The 20,723-nt window shown below is 40.1% G+C and overlaps 1 protein-coding gene across 2 annotated transcripts in view; it reads right to left on the reverse strand.

Moving 5' to 3' along the window:
• Positions 1 to 20,723, reverse strand: part of clocka (clock circadian regulator a) — a 96,100-nt gene that overhangs the window by 36,727 nt on the left and 38,650 nt on the right. Inside the window, exons 3-5 of one of the 2 annotated variants that reach the window (XM_036581490.1) lie at positions 3,412 to 3,471; positions 3,040 to 3,263; positions 2,851 to 2,942 (exon numbers count right to left, since the gene is read on the reverse strand). In XM_036581490.1, the coding sequence (XP_036437383.1) occupies positions 2,851 to 2,870 (20 nt within the window). In that variant the 5' untranslated portion in view covers positions 2,871 to 2,942; positions 3,040 to 3,263; positions 3,412 to 3,471. Of the gene's footprint in view, positions 1 to 2,850; positions 2,943 to 3,039; positions 3,267 to 3,411; positions 3,472 to 20,723 lie in introns of both variants that reach the window. The other variant, XM_036581489.1, reaches the window with a different exon arrangement.

The following is a 20,723-nucleotide window of genomic DNA, read 5'->3' on the forward strand; positions in this document are numbered from 1 at the left end:
AAGGGGGGGCAACTGGCACTCTTATAACTACAGTGAGCACGACCTTAGCTGAAATGGCTAAGACTATTGAGCCCTGAGGATATGTGAGAAGTGCATGCTTTCTAGGACTTCTGGGTTACTACATACTGGCACTTCACATCAGTGACACTTCTTGTTTTTTTAAAAGATCTTTTTGACTTCTTTTAAATTAAAGTTGATGAAGGATTTAGATTTACAATGAGTTCATTTATAAACAAAAACTATGTCCCACGTTTTCATGTCACTACTAAAACCCAAAAAGTTTTAGTCCTTGGGCGGAGTCTTATTTCAGCCACACCCCTGCATTTTAAAACAGGAAATGAGACTGCATCCCTGTCCCTCATACTCACGGCCAGATGGTAAACAATTAGATCCCATCGTTTTTAAGTAAATTTGTCCCAAAGCATTAAAAAATTAAATAAATAAATAAAAAAAATTAGTGAGTAATCTTATAAATTGTCAATAACGAGACACATTTTCGGTAAAATTTTGTGTTCTAATAAAAAATAAAGATTCTATGTGTATAGAATCCGCTAAAGCAGTTATTATTAAATTTATTTTTAAACAAGTTCCTTATAAATCTATATTAATTAATTAATTAATAATATAAAGGTCTTTCAGTTTGAATTTATTGTGGGCTACAATTTTTTGTGTGTTTCAAAAGTTTTTGAATACTAAATAGAGAAACGCACACCAATGTAACAAAAGAATACTTGAGTATAGGGCTGGGCGATAAAACGATAACGATAAGTATCGCGATATAACTTCTCCTCGATAGACCGATAAGACAGGTTCGATAAATGTTCGATATAATACACCACTCTCACACTTCCATGATTTAGCGAAAGCCCTGGTGGCGCTTTCTACTGCAAGGAAAGCGACACTACTCTGCTGTCGCCAGGAGAGGGCGCACTTCCGAATTTTTCAACTTGATTAGAGAGGGAGGGGGCCACGAGTAAAAAAAGGGTCGCCAAATATTCTTTAGCAACGGCTGAAACGCGGAGTTGTACAGTCCCTGTCTGAGTGGATGTTATAGGCGATCTGTTCTCCTGTGACCGAGTGTGAGTGACGAGGTCAGTGGTGTATCTGTACTGTACTACAGCGAACTCACCTCTTTCCGTGCATCCTAACAACTTTAGCGGTGTTAAATCACGTCTGCAGCGCCGTGTTACAGCGGCAAACCGTCATATTTTAGTATTAGTGCGTTCTCGAGCAACGAAAGAGAAAGAAAGAAGTGGTTCACGTTCGAAAGTAAACTGAGGAAGCTGTGAGGCGTTGGAGAGCGGGAGAGCGCTGTCTTTCCAGGCTAGCTGTTTTTAGCTGCTGGCTAACTTGAAGCAGCGCTCCGGCAAAACACGGTGAACTGATGATACGGTAGATCAAACAAGACACAAAATCACCGCTTTCAGTTTAAACATACCTAAAAGGAGGACTCTGTTTGACTGGTGTGAGAGATTCACACTGCAGATAATGCTTTTACACAGCGAACGTCAGATATACTGCGGTTCACCCCTTAAACTACTACGATAGCATAGAGAAACCCAGTCGTCTAGCTGCTGTCTGAATACTGTGATACGCTCTGACATGGACGTGGTCGGAGTGACCGCAGTGACCTCCCGAACCGAGCTGACGTTGTTGAGAAACTAAAGAGTTTAGCACTGTTGTTGGCCACTTGTTTAGCATTTGCAACGGGGTAGCCGAGCGCTCGTCACCAGACAGCTAAAAATAATCTGTTTTCTTTCTTAAATCATGACTATTACAAAAATTGCAGCTGTGCATTTCAAGCTGATAAAAACAGCTCAGAAACCTTCTCCCACTGTCCCAAGACAGATTAGTGAAATGTTCCACTGTTTGCTGAGTGTTTGTCATGATCGGACCGTAAGTGATAGTTTAAAACCACAGTTAACCACCCAGGAGCAAAATCAGCCTTCAAACGTGAAAGAAATCATGATTTGACATTTATCGCGATATGTATCGATATCGAACGATATGAATTTTGTTTATCGTGATAATGTTTTTGGCCATATCGCCCAGCTCTACTTCAGTATTGGAATTATTATAGTTATTATGCATATTTATACATTTAATTCATTCCTTAGGTGTCTACATTTCTTTTTCTAATAGTTTTTCGGTATCATTGAAAGACTCGCTTATCGCTTAATCGTTTTTACTTGTTTGGCCTTTATTTAAAAACCTTGATTGGGACAAAAATAATCAGTAGCTTCTTTGATTACTACTAGAATTAAAAGGAACAACCCTAATAATGAGAACTTTTAATTATTTATTTACTCCTTTTTTCTTAAAATGCCATCTCCAGTTTCTTCTGCAGGAGGAGAAACGGAGCAAAGTGGGGCTCCGCTGCGCTAGGCGCTAATCCTGGGATTAGCCATGGAAATTCCATACTGCAGACACACAAAGGCCCGCCCAAATGTCACTCAACTGGCTGGACCAGTTAGAGAGCGGTCATGCCCCGCAGAGCCCGCCCAGGATGGGCACGTTCAATAGTTGCCATGGTAACTGAGCTGAGGCATAGGTTAAAGAGAAGGACAGCCGTGAAAGGTTGCGAGCACGGAGAAAGTTAAACGTGGCCACTCTCAGTCGCTCACGTGCAAAGCCTTCTGGGAGAAGGACAAGGAGATGGTTTCAATAATGCACAAAAACCCACCATAACAGGACAAGATGAGCACTTTTAGAGCTGAAGTGAAGCAAGTATGTTTCCAAAGACAGCTGTTTTCCAGCTAACTCATTTTTTGGATGCCAAAACCATTAAACTGAGTGCTGAGTCAGTCCCTCTTGTTCTCAGAGTGGATTGCTGGAAGGTGAAGGACTCACCGGTCTATACTGGAGGTCATTTTGTAGCGTGTTCAGGGCTGCAGTGGGAGAGAGAGGAGCTTTAAGCGTGAGGTAGACATTTGTACATAAACCTGCGTGAGAGAAAAACACAACAACAAGCAAAAGTGAAATTACTCAGAGGTCATGTGACAGAACTATTCACACATTAAACCTCAAAGCCAGACCAACCTCCAGTGCTGCCTGCTTAAAGAGAGGATGAGGAGCTTGCCAGAGGATGAAGAGCACGATGATCAGCTTGGTGGGTGGAGGACGTGTCTGTGCGTTTCTGGACCTTAGGTGGGGTGTCGAAGAGGTCAGTAGGTCAAGGGTTAAAAGCGGACTGTGGATCCCTGTGGTGTGTGCGTTTTCCGGCGAGTGTGAACAAGCGGGCACCGCATGTCAGCAACAGCCACCTTCTAAAACACAAAGAGAATAAACACACAGGAGCTCTATTAATGTTAATCCAACATGGTGAAAATCGCACAGATCACTTCCACTGCATTTACATACATGCACATACACAGAATGACTTAAGAAGTAGGCAGCGTAACCAACACTCACTTATGTCATGATTTCAGAAATATTGCTCTTCTTGTGGATTATGAGATCAGTGTTGTCAATCTGCAACAGAGAAAAACATTCCAGAATAAGTGTAAGAGAACAAATCATCCAACAGATCTTACTCAACAGTCCACAGTAACGGGTGCACATGAGCATGGCTGTGTGGGTCATTCTCACTAAACTGCCACAAACCATATCTAAAGATTTTTCAGTGTCAATCATTATGCACACAAATAACATTCAGAAAGTTTAGTAAAAAATGAAACTACTCCATTTTCCTATTTTAAAGTTTTTGGTATTTTTTGGCCTGATATGTTGATGTGTGTTTTTCGTTACCAAAATATGTTTTTTTTGTTTTGTTTTTGTTTGTTTTTTTATTAAGAGAAAAAAAAACTTTCAGTTACTGAATCTCTTATTTTAATGTTTAATGGAAATTGATCCAATAAATAATACACCAGGCTGTCAGTGCATTGTAGTAATGAGTGACAAAATACTGTATTTTGTTAAATAAATAAATAAATAAATAGCTGTAAAACACTCTGGCAACAGTATTCAGAGTATATCAAGGGGGGGGTATTATTTACATGTGTATCTTCAATTCTTACTGTGTTACAGTAATGAGAATTTGGTCAGATGTAGTTATTTAAATCAATATAAAATCAATTCACTCCTTCAGATTTACGTTCATTTTCTTCCCCAACCATTCATCTCTCTTTGTATATCCGAAAAAGAAAATTATGATGATTCAGTCGTTTTTTGTTTTTTTTTTTTCCCCCAGGTTGATTCCTGTACAGGCCTGGGCGATAGGGCGATGTAATCAGATATCCTCAATGACTGACAAGTACCCCGATGGTGATGTGTAAAAGGTGAGAATCGCCATTTGGGCTCGCGAATCAGTTTCAGAGTGCAGTCTGAAGTTCCTCTGTGGCAGAAGAAGCTCAGGAACACACGTGTCAGCATTAAAGTTTGTTATAATGACAGATAAAGTAGTTTTAAAAAGACGTTGGGCTACTCAATATCACATTTTTTAATATGTGAGTTCTAGTAAGGTGCAAGAGGCACAATATCATCAATTATTGTGACTTTTTTACTAGGAAATATCATGCTAATTATTTTTTTAGACATCGCCCAGGCCTATTCCTATATTTATCATATTTTGTGAAAGAAATCCAATTATACCAAACAAAGAACCCCTTGAGTCTGAGCCTCCAACCATGTGTGTCTAATTAAAGAAAGTACTCCTGTAAAGTAGCACATTTTCAAAGACTCATCCTCTGACCTAAGAGCCTGCGTGTGACCCTATGCTTAACTTTAAGAACATTGCTACAGGATCAAACACTTCTCGCACTGACCCAGGACAATCAGTAGCATAAAGGTCAACCATGTGACCAGTAACTAAAACCTGGCTTACGAGTCTAACAGTGTGAGTCAAGACACATTAATGTGGTGCTACACATTCAAATGAATACCTTTTTTTGACATCCAGTTTATTACAGCAGCAAAATCACAGCAGAAAAGTGTGGCTCTGTCCAACAGCCCTAATTTGCATTAGAGGTGTATTGTGCCTTGCTGGTGTGGTAGTTCCTTCTAAAAGGGTGCTTCGTATTTTACATTTTTTCTGGATCCAAGGCAATTTGCCCAGAGAGAGTGATACTTTTGGCAGAAAGTGAAAGCTGTTTTCTAGCCTGGGCGTGAATCTGTAGTGGGTGTGGACTCAACTATTTAATATGAAGTATGAAAACAAACTTAACTTTAATGGGAGGCCCAATAAAAAACACATTACATTTTGACTTATAAAAATGAAAGGGGAAAAAATGAGGTGATTAATCTGATACCATCACGATCAATAAAGTGTAACTATTCTTGTACAGTATCGTCTCTACAGTCTCTACTTTGTACCTTTCACAAGCAATGAGAACGTGAAAAAAAAATGGACTCGAATAAAGCTTAGTGTCAAGACACGTCGTGGACTTTGTACATATCTTAACTGTGCTTTTGTGACTGGCTTATATTTTAGTTTTAGGGGCTGAAAATGAAGGCTAGGTCAGCACCATACAGCTTTATATGAGGTGGTTAAGGTTTTTGTGTTGTTTTCTATCGTTTATGTACTGTTTTAGGATCACTATTTTACAAAAGAATGTGCTACACTGCAATATTTTGCTCCAAAACAATCTGTGCACTAAATAATTAATGAATAAATACAAAAAAATCTTTTAATAGCTGCCAAAAAATTAAATTAACCCAGTGTAATGTCATTAATTGGGTATATTTCTCTATACAAAATGAATAATGACTGCAAAGTGGGAACTGGAACTTTGTTACATAAGCTTTGGTCTTGCCCTGACCTGGACCGGTACTGGAAAACAGTTCTAGATGTTATTACAGAGGTCACCAATGTGGATATACTTTGGTCACCAAGACCTGCTTTGTTAGGTGTTGAGTCTGTGTTACAAATACAAAAAGGGACAAATCTTAGATTTAGTACTGCTGCTCTCCTGCAGAAATGGCATTACTATTATATGTAAATCAGCTGGAAATCATCTGAACACCTTTCCAAGTGGATTAAAAGAAGGGTCACCCTACATCCACCCTGAGAAAATAACATCTAATCTAAAGAAAAAGAAAAACTAAACTGCTTGAAAAATGCTCAGAAGGTTTTCACTCAGTACTCAGTCAAGTTGAGGAGATCTGAGTCATGTGCTGTTATTAATGACCTAAATATTGCTGACCGAACATTTTATCTTATGTACTTTACCTCTATCTACAGACCAAACCTACCTTCTGTCTTTGTTTTTGATCTTATTGTATAAGCACTATCTGGGAATGATTGTAAGTGTGGGTTAAATTAAGGTAAAACCTTAGTAAACATATTGATTAAAATAAGATTAAAGTTCTAATCTTGATCTTAGAATTGAAAAATTGTATTTACCCTGAAAACGTATTGTTAGAGCCCTAATCGAGCGCCAGTCCTAATATGCATTAATCGTTTAGACAGTAAATCTGTTCTATTTATTAATTATGCGATGGAAGACATTTTAATGATTACTCATTATCTAAGTAAAATTGTAAGGCATTACTTATCGGGCTCCCAGTGAAACACTGGACCAGAATGTGACAATACATAAATAATGCAAATGAGGGCTGTCAAGAAGAATCTTGTAGCTCTAATAAACTGGACGTCACAAATGTGCTCAATCAAATGTGCCGAACCAGTTGAACAGCGATGTGTGGTAACACAGGCTGAGTAGCTTTGCTGAGACACCTCATCAAGCTGCATTTGTTTGCACATCAACTATTCTAGCAGCAGGAGTCTCAAGGTAGAAAACGCTGAATGAGGTCAATAATGTCTCTCCAAACATCTGAGAAGCAATGAAAACCGCGTGGATTCCCACTAATGGTGTGATTTTAGAGAAGATGCAGCTGGAAGACATTTCCTAGCACAGCTGCAGGTGTGCTGAAGTGAAAAATCCATTCCAGTGAGCACTGAATGCAGGCGTAAAGGCGATGATGTACAGGAGTGGCTTTCATTCACACGGGTCACATTAACAGACCCTTCAAAGTACCTTCCTTAAAGCAGACAAGTGGATAAATAGACCTCTGCTACAACAAACTATAGTAATTTCGTTTTATGTGAAAATAGTCAAATGGCAATTTTGTGAAATAAAAGCTTGTCCTGAAGGTTTTTGTCCTGATTCGGAGGAAATGCAGTGACTCCTTTTCACACATGAACATCAAGGTTGTGCTCATTGTTGCGCATTGAAGTTTAAAAGGTTAAAAAGTACATATTAAGTCAAACGCTGAAAAAGTATCAGCCAACATTAACAAATGATGTTATTCGGCGGATATTAATTAAGTGCACATTTCAAAGAGCCAATGGAAATCCTTGAGCATCTGTAGGTGTCGGATAGGGCTTTGGGGGCTGCCTGATCATATGAACACGCGCTAAAACTACCACAAGAACCAACCGCTGCAGCAATACATGGTGAGATGAACTCGTGGGCTTCTACACAAGGTTTTTTTTTCTCCTTAGCTCTTTCAGTGATGCAGCGCAACGAACAGAGGCTGAAATATTTGTGCGCTCACGTCGGGTTATGTTGGATTCAGACGTCATTTCCCAAATATGTGTTGGGCTCAGGTCGGGTTCAAACTTCACGTTTGGGATCTCACAATCTGTCTCTCACTTTTTACAGCACCCCTGCTGCTTTAGTTTTACTCATTGCTTTATTCTTCCTTTCTATTTTCATTACCACATTTTTATGCCTGTCAACTTCATCCTAATAGAAATATGGAGGTGGGTGATGGAAACTTGCGGAATTTGAAAAACCTGTGAACTTGCAGAATGTAAAAACCTGTGAAGCCCATTAATGTGAAGACGCTGTAATTTAACACAACACTATTCTGCCAGGTTTTATTCAGCACTGTGGGTGATGAGCTAGATCAAGTCAGTTTCCGACAGAATTTTGATGGGCTTGGATTAGTTTTGTAATAAAAACTCGATGAAGAGGGGGGTCGGGTCAAGTCTCGACAAAACTTTGACGAGCTCAGGTCGGGTTTGCAGTCAAAACGTGATGTGGCTCGTATTGGATCGGGTCAGATTCAGACAAAGCTCTGAGGCTGTATTTGGCTGAATCTCTACTAAATAAATACAGTGTTTAAAGCTTTTAAATTATGAATAAGGACATGAACGGTCAACCAAACGCCTGCAACTGTATCTACGGCATCCTTTGAGCCCCTATACCCAATGTTGCACAGGACAGCTGGGAACTTTATTTATAATTAAAATTCATGGGCATAATAACCAGATATTCATTATAGCTGTTCAATATTTAGTCTGCCTACAGCAGACAGCACCAACACCCAATGCAAGACATTCTTTATTTTTACCCAAAAAGATGCTAATTACACTCAAAAATACTGTTTGTGCAAACAAATGTTTCTGCTCAAATCACTGCAGCAGTTTTCAGCACGTTTTAATGACACATTTATTCAGCGCTGATATTGCTGACGTCCTCCAGCTGCACTGAAAGAATCTCAGAGTACCAGTGCTGAGCGTGCACCCTGTCTATGCACAATATAAACAAAATACCACACTGTGATTACACTGTTAGACTCTGCAACTAAGATATGTCTTGCAATATTTTAAAAAGACATTGGCAAGTCCTTAATGTGACATCAGGAAAGACTGGCCTGCATTATTCTGACCAAAATTACAGCCTTGGTTTATCAAACATTTCAATAAACACATATGTAACAGTTGAGAGCGGTCAAGACTCAGAAACTCAAATTCTGTGGCTTGTTAAACGGCTCATGTTTATAATTTATATTGCAGTCTTTACCCATATCAGTTCTGCTAAGGCCAACATTGCGATGCTGTTAAACAATGTACTGGGCAGCCATACTATCTATATTAAACCTAATTCTAGCAAAAAACTGCACTGATTTAGAAACAGCAGTCTTCTACTGAGTGACGAATACATTTGCAAATCAAGATTTCACCATGACCCCTCACCAGAAAAAAAAAAAGAAAAAGAAAAACAACACTATTTTGGTGCTCATTGTACCAGATACATGCACACATGTAGAACTGAAAGATTAACTGCTTTTATATCGAAATCGCAATTTGAAAGAATGCAATTTTCAAATCGCAACAGCTGCAATTTTTATAATAGTTTTATAGTCGACTATCAACAACACTCTTACAGATGTTTCTTCAGGGGTTCTTTAGTAAAGAAAAGGGTTCTGTATAGAACCATGAACACTCAAAGAAACCTTTGCATGGTGAAATGGTTCTTCAGATTGAAGACCCTTTTTTTAAGTATCAAAGCTGATACATTGCAAGTTTTAAGTGGGGAAATGTAACATAATTACATGGAGCTTGTGAGCTGCTTTAGATGAATCGACTGAATCAGAAGCAACTTAACGTCTGTGTGTTGTGACATCAAAACCACAAATAACTGGCAGGCTGGAGCACTGTGTTAGGCCTTCAAGCCTCAAGCCAAAAAAGTATGCGCTGGTCCCCTTGGCCAAAAAAAATGCCTGTACAAAAATGAAATTAGATATTTTGCCAAAATAGTTCAGTCCTACACATATGCATTCCAAGTACTCCAATATAAACCTGTTATTATATTCATGAGCCATCCCCATGACACTATTCCGAAGACTGCTTCAGTCAACAAGTCACACGACAATAACAACCAGAAAGTCACTACTGTTAGTCATACAATACATATAACTCATATCTCCATTTCTGTTGTTTTCAGTACTTGACATAATTGAAAATGCCTGTTGCCCTTTACATTGTGTGTAAACTTCATGAGGAATGGACCAAAAGAAACGGCCCAAAATGAGTCTGCTTCCACTGACTTATGTTAAATAGAAAAGTATGTTTTTCCTTCTCCTGTAAAGTCATTTTGGAGATACGAATCAACAACAGCGATATAGCACTGAATATGTGACACTGTAGTGAAGCGCAAGTGAAACAGCCTCATCAGCCATAACAGCAACCTCTGAAAGACTGCAGGTCGGCCTTTATTATTCACTTGAACAAGATCTCAGGTCAGAAGAGAGCTGACCTGTCTAACCCCATCACACAAAGGCATTTTCTCCTTCATGTAACCAAGGCTGCAGTGTTCACCACAGCACTGCTGTAGTAGCGTGCCATCAGCGTTCTACACATCAACATCATAGCCACGTTTATTTCCATCCCTCACATCATTTTTCACACAAAGCATCATAGGAAAGCGACACTCGACCATCTGCCCTGCATCCTGCTGTTATTTTATAATCAGTGGTGTGCATCAGTAACGATACACAGTGTGCAGAAAGCTGGCCAAAGTCTAAATAACTAGAAATAACTAGTCTAAATAACTAAATAACTAGCTAAAGAAAAGATACAGACCTGTTCCTTTTTAATACTGAAGTATTGAACAAACATTTAAAGATCTGAACTCATGAAAGAGATGAATGTAACTCTCACTGGTGCAACATTGGTATTTCCGTCTGAACGGGGACTGAAACCCTGATCTACTGTGTCTACCACTGGTCTTATCCACTATGCTCCTTTTCAGTGGACTTGAAAGGAACAGAAATTGCCAGTACTAGCCACTCCTAGAGGCTCTTTTAGGCTGGGTGTGGTGTAGTCAGGGGAAAGGTAAAACCATGGAGCATTAAAACAAGCACAGACCGAGCTACAGAAGGAGTTTACGCATACAGCTGTAGTAAGTAATAGTAGAAAGTCTCTCTCGCACACAGGCATGTCCGGATCTCTGGTCATGCTCCACTTCACCGCAGTTATGCGCCTGCACGTTATTTATGTACTTCATCAGCATTACAGTCACACACACTCACACACAACCAGCCTGAGCAGATACATATCAATACAGCAGAACGCAGCAACACCTAAACCAACACATACAGCTTACATTGTGTACTATGACTGTTCTATGGATGGTTCGTCAAGTCAAGGCATTCATGTGAACAAAGGAGACACTTCAGATTAATCATATTTAGGTTTAGTGCTCCCTGAGGCATTTTAAAACATTATAAGCCATATCAGACAATATGTAGTGATAAAAGACCAACATAATTATATCATATTTTTATATTGTGCGGCCCCCAAACACAAGACAACTAGCCTGCAAGCACAACATGGAAAACTGCAGACAACTGTATGTTGTTTATGTATAAAATTTGTAATTGTAGTTTGTACTTGGAAATTTGCAGTTGGAGGCAAGAAATCTAGTAGCTACAACCTTATATCAGAATTTCACACTTATGGCACTGGCTAAATTACATCACTATCACTAAGTATTGGGGAAAAAATCTGTGCCTTTCAATACCACATCATTTCAACACAAGTAGTCAGTTTGATCAGTCAGTCATATTCTGTTTAGAAATAACATTAGATTAGATTAAGATTGAGTGATCCTTATTAGTCCCACAACAGGGAAATTTCACCTACGCATTTTGACCCATCCGTGCAGCGAAACACCACATACACACTAGTGAATGCACACACACTAGGGGGCAGTGCGCACACTTACCAGGAGCGGTGGGCAGCCCTATCCACAGCACCCGGGGAGCAGTTAGGGGTTAGGTGCCTTGCTCAAGGGGCACTTCAGTCACATACTGTTGGCTCAGGGGATCAGAACGGCAACCTTCCTGTCACAAGGCTGGTTCCCTAACCTCCAGCTCATGACTGCCCCCATTATTTAAAAATTAATAATATTAAGAGTGTCTGCAATGTAATTGTTTTTGTGCACTGATTATTACAAATGTAACAAGATTGAATGCTTTTATATATTATTTGTTTTTGTATTTAAAAGATTTTATCAAAAAAAAAGTAACATTTAGGAATCATGGGATCGGCACTCATAACTGTAGTGAAAAACATCCGAACATTACCCAGCCCTACCAGCCACCCTTCTGGCTTCAGCAGCAAAATGAACTCTGCTTACTTCAACAACACACTGACCCAAGCTGTCACTTTGTGTAAGAGCGTCGTCTGTGTCTTCCTGCTGAGGGTCATAACATCTCCATCACACGAGTTAAACACGATGCTGAACAGCTCCACTACAGCCAGCCAAGAGGAAGACAGGAAGAGGGGAATCCTTCCTCTTTCCTCCCTCCCTCCCTGTCTGCCTGCCTGCCTGCCTGCCTTCCTTTCCCAGCTCAATGAAGAACAGGGGTGATATGCACATCTCCACCAAGCCCCACGGATCTGTCTGTGAAGTGCGAGACAGCACGAGCCGAACACAGATTGAAAAAGAAGAATTACACTGATCATCTTAGAGCTGGAGTACTGCTATTAGCTCTGCTCTATGACGAGCTCAGTCATAACTCAAGTCTCACCACAGCATGACCGCGAGTTGTTTTGTTAAGACTGAACCAGCTTGACAAGGCATGGCAATCCATAATTTTCTGTACTACTGCAGATCAAGGACAAAAAAGGCCTGGAGATCAGCACAGGGTGGTTTACATGGGGGTTTGAGGGGATCTAAACCCCCAATTAAGACCTAATTACCACAAAGAGGAAGTAAAGACAAAAGATTTGGGAGGACATGTAATACAATTTGATCACTCCTACAGTGAAGCATACCATTCCTTAACTATTGACACTGTCCTGCTTTACACCCTCATTACATAGTCATTCACTGTGAAAATAGGTAGGTAAAAACTAGAAAAATCAGCTAGCTAGCATAGTTGCAGTGTTAAAGGGGCACCCTGACCAAAATAAAAAACCATCACTACATCTGCTGTAAACATGCCCGCTAGCAACCTCTAGACCCCATGTGTCAAACACAAGATCAGGCCTGCAGATCAGGCCTGCAACACAATCCTATCCGGCCCACAAAAGTATTTTAATTTTTCTATTAATATTAGCTTATTTCACAATGACGTATGTGTAATCGATTGCATTACATGCGATGCTGGAAGTGATGTCAGTTTTCCGCCAGACACATGAAGGGGTACGGGGGTATGCACCCAGGAGTTGCAAACAGAGGTTAAACATCGCGACAGCTGTCCGGCGCTCCGACGCAGGGGCATCTCGGCTTGTTCGAAGCTCCATATACTGAGGAGTACACTGCACGTTGTTTCATTCAGATTGCTTCGTCTTAATGAGAGTTATTACAGATTACTCGGGGTCTCTTTCGAGTGAATCTCCCTGTATTTCATGGCCTACTACAATATATTTTACTATAAGTTTTTGCAAAATTTGAATAAACAATGGTTTAATAGCAAAATGTTAATTAGAAGTGAAATAAAACAGGTGTTCTCTGGCCCACGGATTTGTTGAGACTTTTTAATACGGCCCGTTTATTGGTTGAGTTTGACACCCCTGGTCTAGACTGATATTTCTTGGTTTAAAGGCTTGAAAACCCTCTTATAATGATGTATCTTGAAGGTGGAAGGCAATTTTGAAAGTGCTCCGAGATAGATACTGTGGACTAACTGTGCTTACTTCTATATCACTTATGTTAGCAGGATGTATCTACCAGCTTTTAGCAGTCAGGATTTGTTGAGCGCCTTAGGGATTCCCAACAATTGTGTGATGTATGTGCTTAATGCATGTTGGGTATTGTAGTGAGAGAATAGTGACTAGAAAACAATGTCAGAATCCAGCTCACCAAAGCAGAGGTCTGGTTTATATTATTTAACCAGTACACCTGTACAACCACCACAGTGGGGAAAACAATCTAACCCCAAAGAATATCACTGTGTAATTAGCACAACTGTACAAGATTTAAAAAGGAGAACATAAGTCAAGGACAGGGCTGGGAGAGAAGGAAGAAGGAGGATGTGAAAGGAAAAGGAAGGAAGATGAAAAAAATCACGAAGTCTGTTTTGTGAAAAGTGTGGAATGAATGTAGCGAATGATCTTTCGTAAGAGTATGAAATGTCACCCACATGAGTCACTCAAAACGCAGGGAGGGGAGACAAAACCCGCAAGAGAAAGACACAGAGAAAGAGAGGTTAAAAGACTTTTATGGAAGGAAGAGGGGAGGGCTCCTCGTGAGAAGTGAAGTGAGAGAGAAAAAGTGCAAATGCAAAAAAGTGAGAGAGAGAGAGAGAGAGAGAGAGAGAGAGAGAGAGACAAAAATGGAGTGAGCAAACAATCAAGAGCAAGAGAGAAAGTGAAAGAAAGAGCAAAAGACAAAAAAAAGAAAAAAGAGCAAGAACAAAGGAGTGAAAGACAGCGCAAAAGAAAAACAGAAAAAGAGAAAAAGTGAGCAAGCAAGAGCAAAGGAGCGCAAGACAAAAATGAGAGAGAGAAAGAAAGGGGGAAGTGAGGCAGCCATTGTGTTTCCTGTAGAGCAGCAGTTGCAGTGGTTTTGTAACTGTGATGTCACTGGATGCTTCACTGACCCGCTGACCCAATGACCTACTTTTCTGCCGCTGCCTCTCCCTCTCTCTCTCGCTCGCTCACTGCGACTTAATCACCGCTCAACAGGCTGCCGCAGAAACAGCCAGTGCCACTGCAGTCTGAGGTTCCTCAGCCAAGAAACCAAGTGCATAACCAGCAAAGACCAGTAAAAAAAAAACTAAAAGGTGCGGGAGGGAAGAGTCTGGAGCATTTGGTTTTTCAGCCAATCAGATTCCGATCTCAAGCATTTTTAACCTGAAGCAAGGGGAGTGGGAGTGAAGAGGAAATTCACAGTGGAAAAAAAGGAGAGCGAATACAAGAGAGGCAGCAAAATGAAAAGAGAAAACCACAAAACAAGGATAACGTTGACTTTAGAAAACTAACGCTGACGTACATTTTAACCAGCAGCTACACACAAACACACACACACACACACACACACACACACACTCTCTAACCTACTTTGTCAGAATGAACCAGCCAGACTCAAATAGTTTTGGGTTTACAACAGATCACCTCATGACCACACCAAAAAAAACTTCTTTCCACATCAGAGCTTGTACGGACTTTTTTCTCTTGTCTACCTCTCTCATCACCGCCCCCCACAACAACCCCTCCCTGCCTGATTTGTCACACTTGTTTTTAACACACAAGTGCGCAGATATGGAACCCTGAACTGCTCCAGCAGCTTAAGGAAATCCTCTCTCACGCAAAAGCATACACAATCAGAGGTCAAATCGTTGGTCAGGTATCTTATCTTAATGCTAATAAAGTTCAGATTTTAACTTCAAGGCTATTAAAACCACTGACGAACCGCACTGAGCGCGCTCAAGATCGGCAGCATGCATCTCTGTAACTCAGCCGTCTCTCTCCAACTTGCTTTAACTCTTTAAAATTTGACAGGATATCATAAAATAATTCACCTGTCTCTTCCAAAGGTCTCTCATTTATATTCCTTCGTAGAAAACACTGTAAATGATTCAAACTAGGCATCTGAGCAGATCCCATCAGGGTAAAAATGAGGAGGAGGGGCTTATGCTATGAACACCATAGCTTTAATCAGGCCTGACATTTAGGTGTGAACTCAAATACAGCCCTAGAACTTTCTTACAATGTAATTTAACCTACGCACAACCCAAAGCATACACTCTCAGAAATAAAGGTACTAAACTGTCACTGGGGTGGTTCCCTCAAGGGTACATCTCAGTACCTTTAGTCAGGGAACATAATTGTACCATAATCCATTGAAATGATATTTTCTAAGTTGTACTGACTCCACACAGCCCGTCTCGTCTCCAGGCCTTTTATTTTATTGTTCTGTTTTAAAACTTTAGGTTATGAAAAGGTACAAATATGTACTTTTCACCTGAAAAAACTTATTTAAGGTATACAACTGGACCTTAAAACCACTGTTGTACCTTTGAGGGAACGTTTACATTGTTTGTACCTTGATGAATGAAAATTGTACTTGCACAGAACCTTTATTTCTAACAGTGTATAATCAAGTTGTGTCCATACCGGACCAGAGCCCAATCAAATTTTGTCCAAACCTACCTGAACCCAATCAATTTTTCGAGCCTGAAACTGACAGTCTAACAAAATTCTGTCCGAAACTGGCCTGAACTGGCCCAACATCACTGAAAGTGCAAAATAAAACCTACGGGCGGTCAGTACATCGACTTTCTACAGTTTACTGATATATTTTCAAAACAGATATAGAATGAGACAATACCGTTAAAATGCACAACCTCTTTCTTCCGTAAAGTTGTGCCAGTGCTTGCATCTCTCATAACTTGTCTCTAATAGTCATATCTAGCTAGGACAAATCTAGAGTGCATAACGAACTAGGTTAGAAACATGCTCACACTGTACTGCATAAAAAAGTTGGACTACTGATCAAACACGGCATTTCAAATTACTTTGCAAAAAGTCTTGTTGCACCAACTTCCATTTCAAGTTCAGAATGTTTTTTCTTCTCCTGTAAAGTTACCATTTTGGAGGTATGTGGTTTTGTTCTGGAAGAGACAACACATTTAGAGCTCTGTGGAAACAAGACGATTTAAACACATAAAATATTGAAAGCCACAGCTTGACCTCAGAACTGAAAATATCATCAAACCTAAAAATGCGAACCAATAAAAATATACCGTCTTTGATATAAAAGTATGTGCAAATTCATTCAGACACTGCTCTCAGCATTAAAAGGATCCTCCAACCTAATCGCTTTCTGCTGCATCCATAGCTGATAGTTGACTAAGAGACGATTTTGACATGCTCCCCTGTAAAGGAACAGAAAACGTGCTATAATAGACTTGCAATAGAGGTCAATAGGAAGGTGCTGAAGGAGGAGTTGAGCAATATGATGCTGTTTTATTGTTAGCATGATGAATTTTATTATTGTGATGCATACATGCTTTTGTGAGCACATTTTATTAAAAAAATATATTTAATTGGATTTAGTGCAGTACAGAACGTGAGTTTTTGATGTTAATTTTTCAAAGCACCTAGTGTTACTGCACTGTGTATGTGCATCCAAATATGAAGATATGTATTGTGCAGGATGAAAATATCTAAGTATCAAGATACAATCTTTCTGCCACGTCACCCACCTCTAGATGAAGGTGTAGTGAGTCACAGTATTTCTGTTCTGCATTTAAATCACAGTCTGTGTCAATCCTCTGTACACTAGATATGCAGCAGACGGGTTAAAACACTGATGTATTCCTTTAAATCCTTATATCTGTTTCCATCTCCGTCTCTTTCAGCTCAAACTCTACACAGCTTTCCGTTTCTAATGAATTCATGTAAAGTGCCCACACATTCCGCCCTTTATCTGTTTTCTCTGTCACGCAGATCCAGTCTCTACAGGCACTCTACAGGGTGTGTGTGTGTGTGTGTGTGTGTGTGTGTGTGTGTGTGTGTGTGTGTGTGTGTGTGTGTGTGTGTGTGTTCTCAGATGTAGGTCAGTGAAGCTCTGAGGATGTGAGTCACTCCATCGTGGATCCTTGGTGTCTCTCTGCACGCACAGAGAAGCAGGCATGACAACGGTGCCCATCGGCAACGCCATAGCAACCGCTCTCACCAGCCGGGGTAAAAATAGACGCTGGATTCCTCCACTGCAGAGATTCCCTTTTGCTCGCTCACTCATTCTCCCTCTTTGTCTCTCTCTCACGCACACACACAGTTTCAAACATTCGGGTAGTGCTATTCACACTCTTTCCCACCTTGGTGACGCCAGGGTTTCTTCACAGAGCCATGTCCAGTAATGACCCTCACTGGGTGTGCCAGGTGAATAAACTTTGCTCTCTGATAATGTATTATTATTATTACAGGCTGTTAAATGATTGCTCTTTTCTGAGTAGGAGCAGATATTTACTGCGATGGCTCTTTTCTAAGCAGGGGCGGATATATACTTTCCATTCTCACAAGTATAATTCAATAAAGAACATGTTAAATCTCAGCATAAACCTTAGGTGATGTGGCTCTCTTTCAAAGCAGTCAGGACTTCCCAGACTTCAATAGCAGAATAAAAATAACCTCAATCGACTTAATACCTTTAATTACTGTATGTTATATAACAACAAGAAAAACTTGTCACCGTCCTGCCTTCCCCACCCCTTACTTTTCCCCGCCTTTGTTGTAAAACGTAATGAAAAATGCAATAAAAAGTTGATCACAAAAAAAAAAAACAGGAAAAACACGCAAAAGCCATCAAATGCAACTTATGTTTTTTCCCCAGTTTTAGCACTATGCATTCTTTTCTTTAATAATGTTGATGAAATGTGTTTGAATGGAAATGTGTATGATTTACAAAACTTCACCTTCATAGGTGAGCAAGTCGTCTTTGTGGGGAGGAGTGAATTGTTTTTACAACAGGGAGTTCTCACTCCTTCCCTTTCACTCCTCACTGCTCGCTAGCAGCTCAACACAGAGTCGCAACGGACAGACTGACAGAGTTACAGGGAAACGATATTTGATTTGATTGGATAAATGAAAAATGTTGTCGGTTTCCATTCCGCTTGGCAGAACAGCCACTAGGGGGCGTGCACAAAGAGGTTAAACTACTAGCGACATTAACACATTAATAACACGTTAAAACGTCAATAAAATGTTTTTAATAGTGGTAACACATTTTTCTACTCTGACCCTTGAACCAATCATAGGTCTAGCACGAAGCCCAGTTACCTGCATGCTAGGCATGCACTGATACCACTTCCGATACAGAGACCTGATCCTCAACTATCTGCCAGTACAGAGTACCTATCCCAACTCTGTACACCCTAAGAAGTCAACACTGATTTTTATAAAATTACAATTGTTTACCATTTTATTTTGGCAAAAGTAGTGTTCTCAAATAAAACATAAGGAGCTTGATTGAACGACTTCTACTGGTTGAAGAACTACAAACAGCAAAAAGTGACTTTTTGCCATGGTTGTAAGTGCTTATTTGTAAGTGCTTAATAAAAGTGCTTAATAAAAATCTGATGTACTGAAATCCTTGCTGGTCATGCCACCCCTAGCATTACTGGTGCATTGCTAGAGATTCTGCAAGCGTGAAATAATTCCACACTGCTGACATGTTGCTGGCTTCAGTTAAGGTCCACCTACTGGCACACATCCATGCGTGCATTAGAAACTGCTCTATGGTATCAACATTCTCTAACGGCGATACAATACTGTATTCAGGTGTCAGTACAGATGTCAATACGGATGGGTTAACAAGCTACTCTGGGACTGCAGGCCTCTTATTCAATTACAGGTTTTGAATGCGAAGTTCCGCTGATACTCCCTCGATAAAACCAGCTATTCCAGCTACTGCCATGGTGAATTAGTTCATCACTGAAGCACATCAAAGCTTAAGTAAGCAAAACACTCTGCTGATGCTGGGAATAATCATTAATATTATCAACATTACAGTATGAGAATGCCTTTAGCAGACTATGCTGGACAGTGTTTAAAGCAGACCAAAAGCAATAGCTAAGTGGAAAGCTAGCTGTGGTGTTGACATACGGCCTCTCACTGGGTGCCAGTGATGCATACTTTGGTCATGTTCACTCTGCATTCATGTGATTTTTCACGTTCACATCAACACTGCAGTCACATGATAAAGATATTATAAAAGTACTGAAACTAATAAACACATTCTGATGAAGTTTATATAGGCTACTCACACAGCTATAACAAAATGCACTGCTTTTCAAACGGAAACAGTCTTTTTTCCCCCCAAGGTCAAACTTGACCAAAGCGGTGGGCAGCCCTATCCACGGCACCTGGGGAGCAGTTGGGGGTTAGGTGCCTTGCTCAAGCTCACTTCAGTCATGTCCTGTCAGACCATCTGGTCACAAGGCTGGTTCCCTAACCTCCAGCCCACGACTGCCCCCTGTGGCTGCTCACACAGCTATAACAAAATGCATTGCTTTTCAAATGGAATGGTCTCTCTTTTCAAGGTCAAACTTTAGCGAATAAACATACCTAATCGCGATTAACTACTTAAAACAATTATTCTTAATTGACTGCTTAAATCATTTTAACATTATTTTATTTTAACAGTTTAAACTGTTTGTAATATCCAATTACAATTCGATTAAATATGATATCTTTCATAGGCTATGGAAATCTAGCGCCCGGACTTGAAAGGTCCTGGACTGCAAATTCTGTGTTGTGACAATGGCACTATGTGACCCAGCCCTGTGACTAATTTTGCTTCAGTGTCATTCATTTTTGACGGGATCAGTCATGATTCAGGAGGCAGCGGAAACAGCTGGAGTGGAGCCTGATGGGCGGTGGGAGACAGATGGGATGGAACACACACACACACACACACGCATGCAGGTCAGAGGGTGGGTAGCACGAGACTCTGAGGTGTGGTGGTAAGAGTAAAGCAGCAGAACAATAAAAAGCACTTGCTAGAGTCCATATAGCACTTGCCTAATATAAGCTTGCTACTACACAAAACTAGCGAAGTTGCCGTAACTACAACTTGCTTTCTCTTAGAAAGAATGCCTAGTTGCACTACTGATGCATCTGATATTTACTTAAAAGTTCAATACTGAGGAAATATTTTAAGACGAGGCTGCACAAGGAAGCATTTCATTTTTTATCCTTTTATTTTCTGTGCAATTTACAGATATTAAGCTAGTATAAACAGAGGGAAAAAAGGGAAACAGAGAGAAAAACACATAAAAAACTTGAGATTAGATAAGTTTTTGTACGCGTGAGGCACCGATCCAACATCCTGGATTGGTTTTGGCACCAATACTGACATCATTAAACAGATCTGGGCTGACATGATCGATCCACTATTAGTACTGTTTCTTTGTACGGTAGTTCTAACATGGAAGCCTATAATTCCAAAACACTCTACCCATCTAATCCTCACTTGCCGTTTTATTAGTGGAACTGAATGCTCTGCATATAGATAATTATTATTAATAATCACATTACAGGC

The sequence above is a fragment of the Colossoma macropomum genome, unplaced genomic scaffold (assembly GCF_904425465.1).
Source record: "Colossoma macropomum unplaced genomic scaffold, Colossoma_macropomum, whole genome shotgun sequence".
Classification (NCBI taxonomy): domain Eukaryota; kingdom Metazoa; phylum Chordata; class Actinopteri; order Characiformes; family Serrasalmidae; genus Colossoma; species Colossoma macropomum.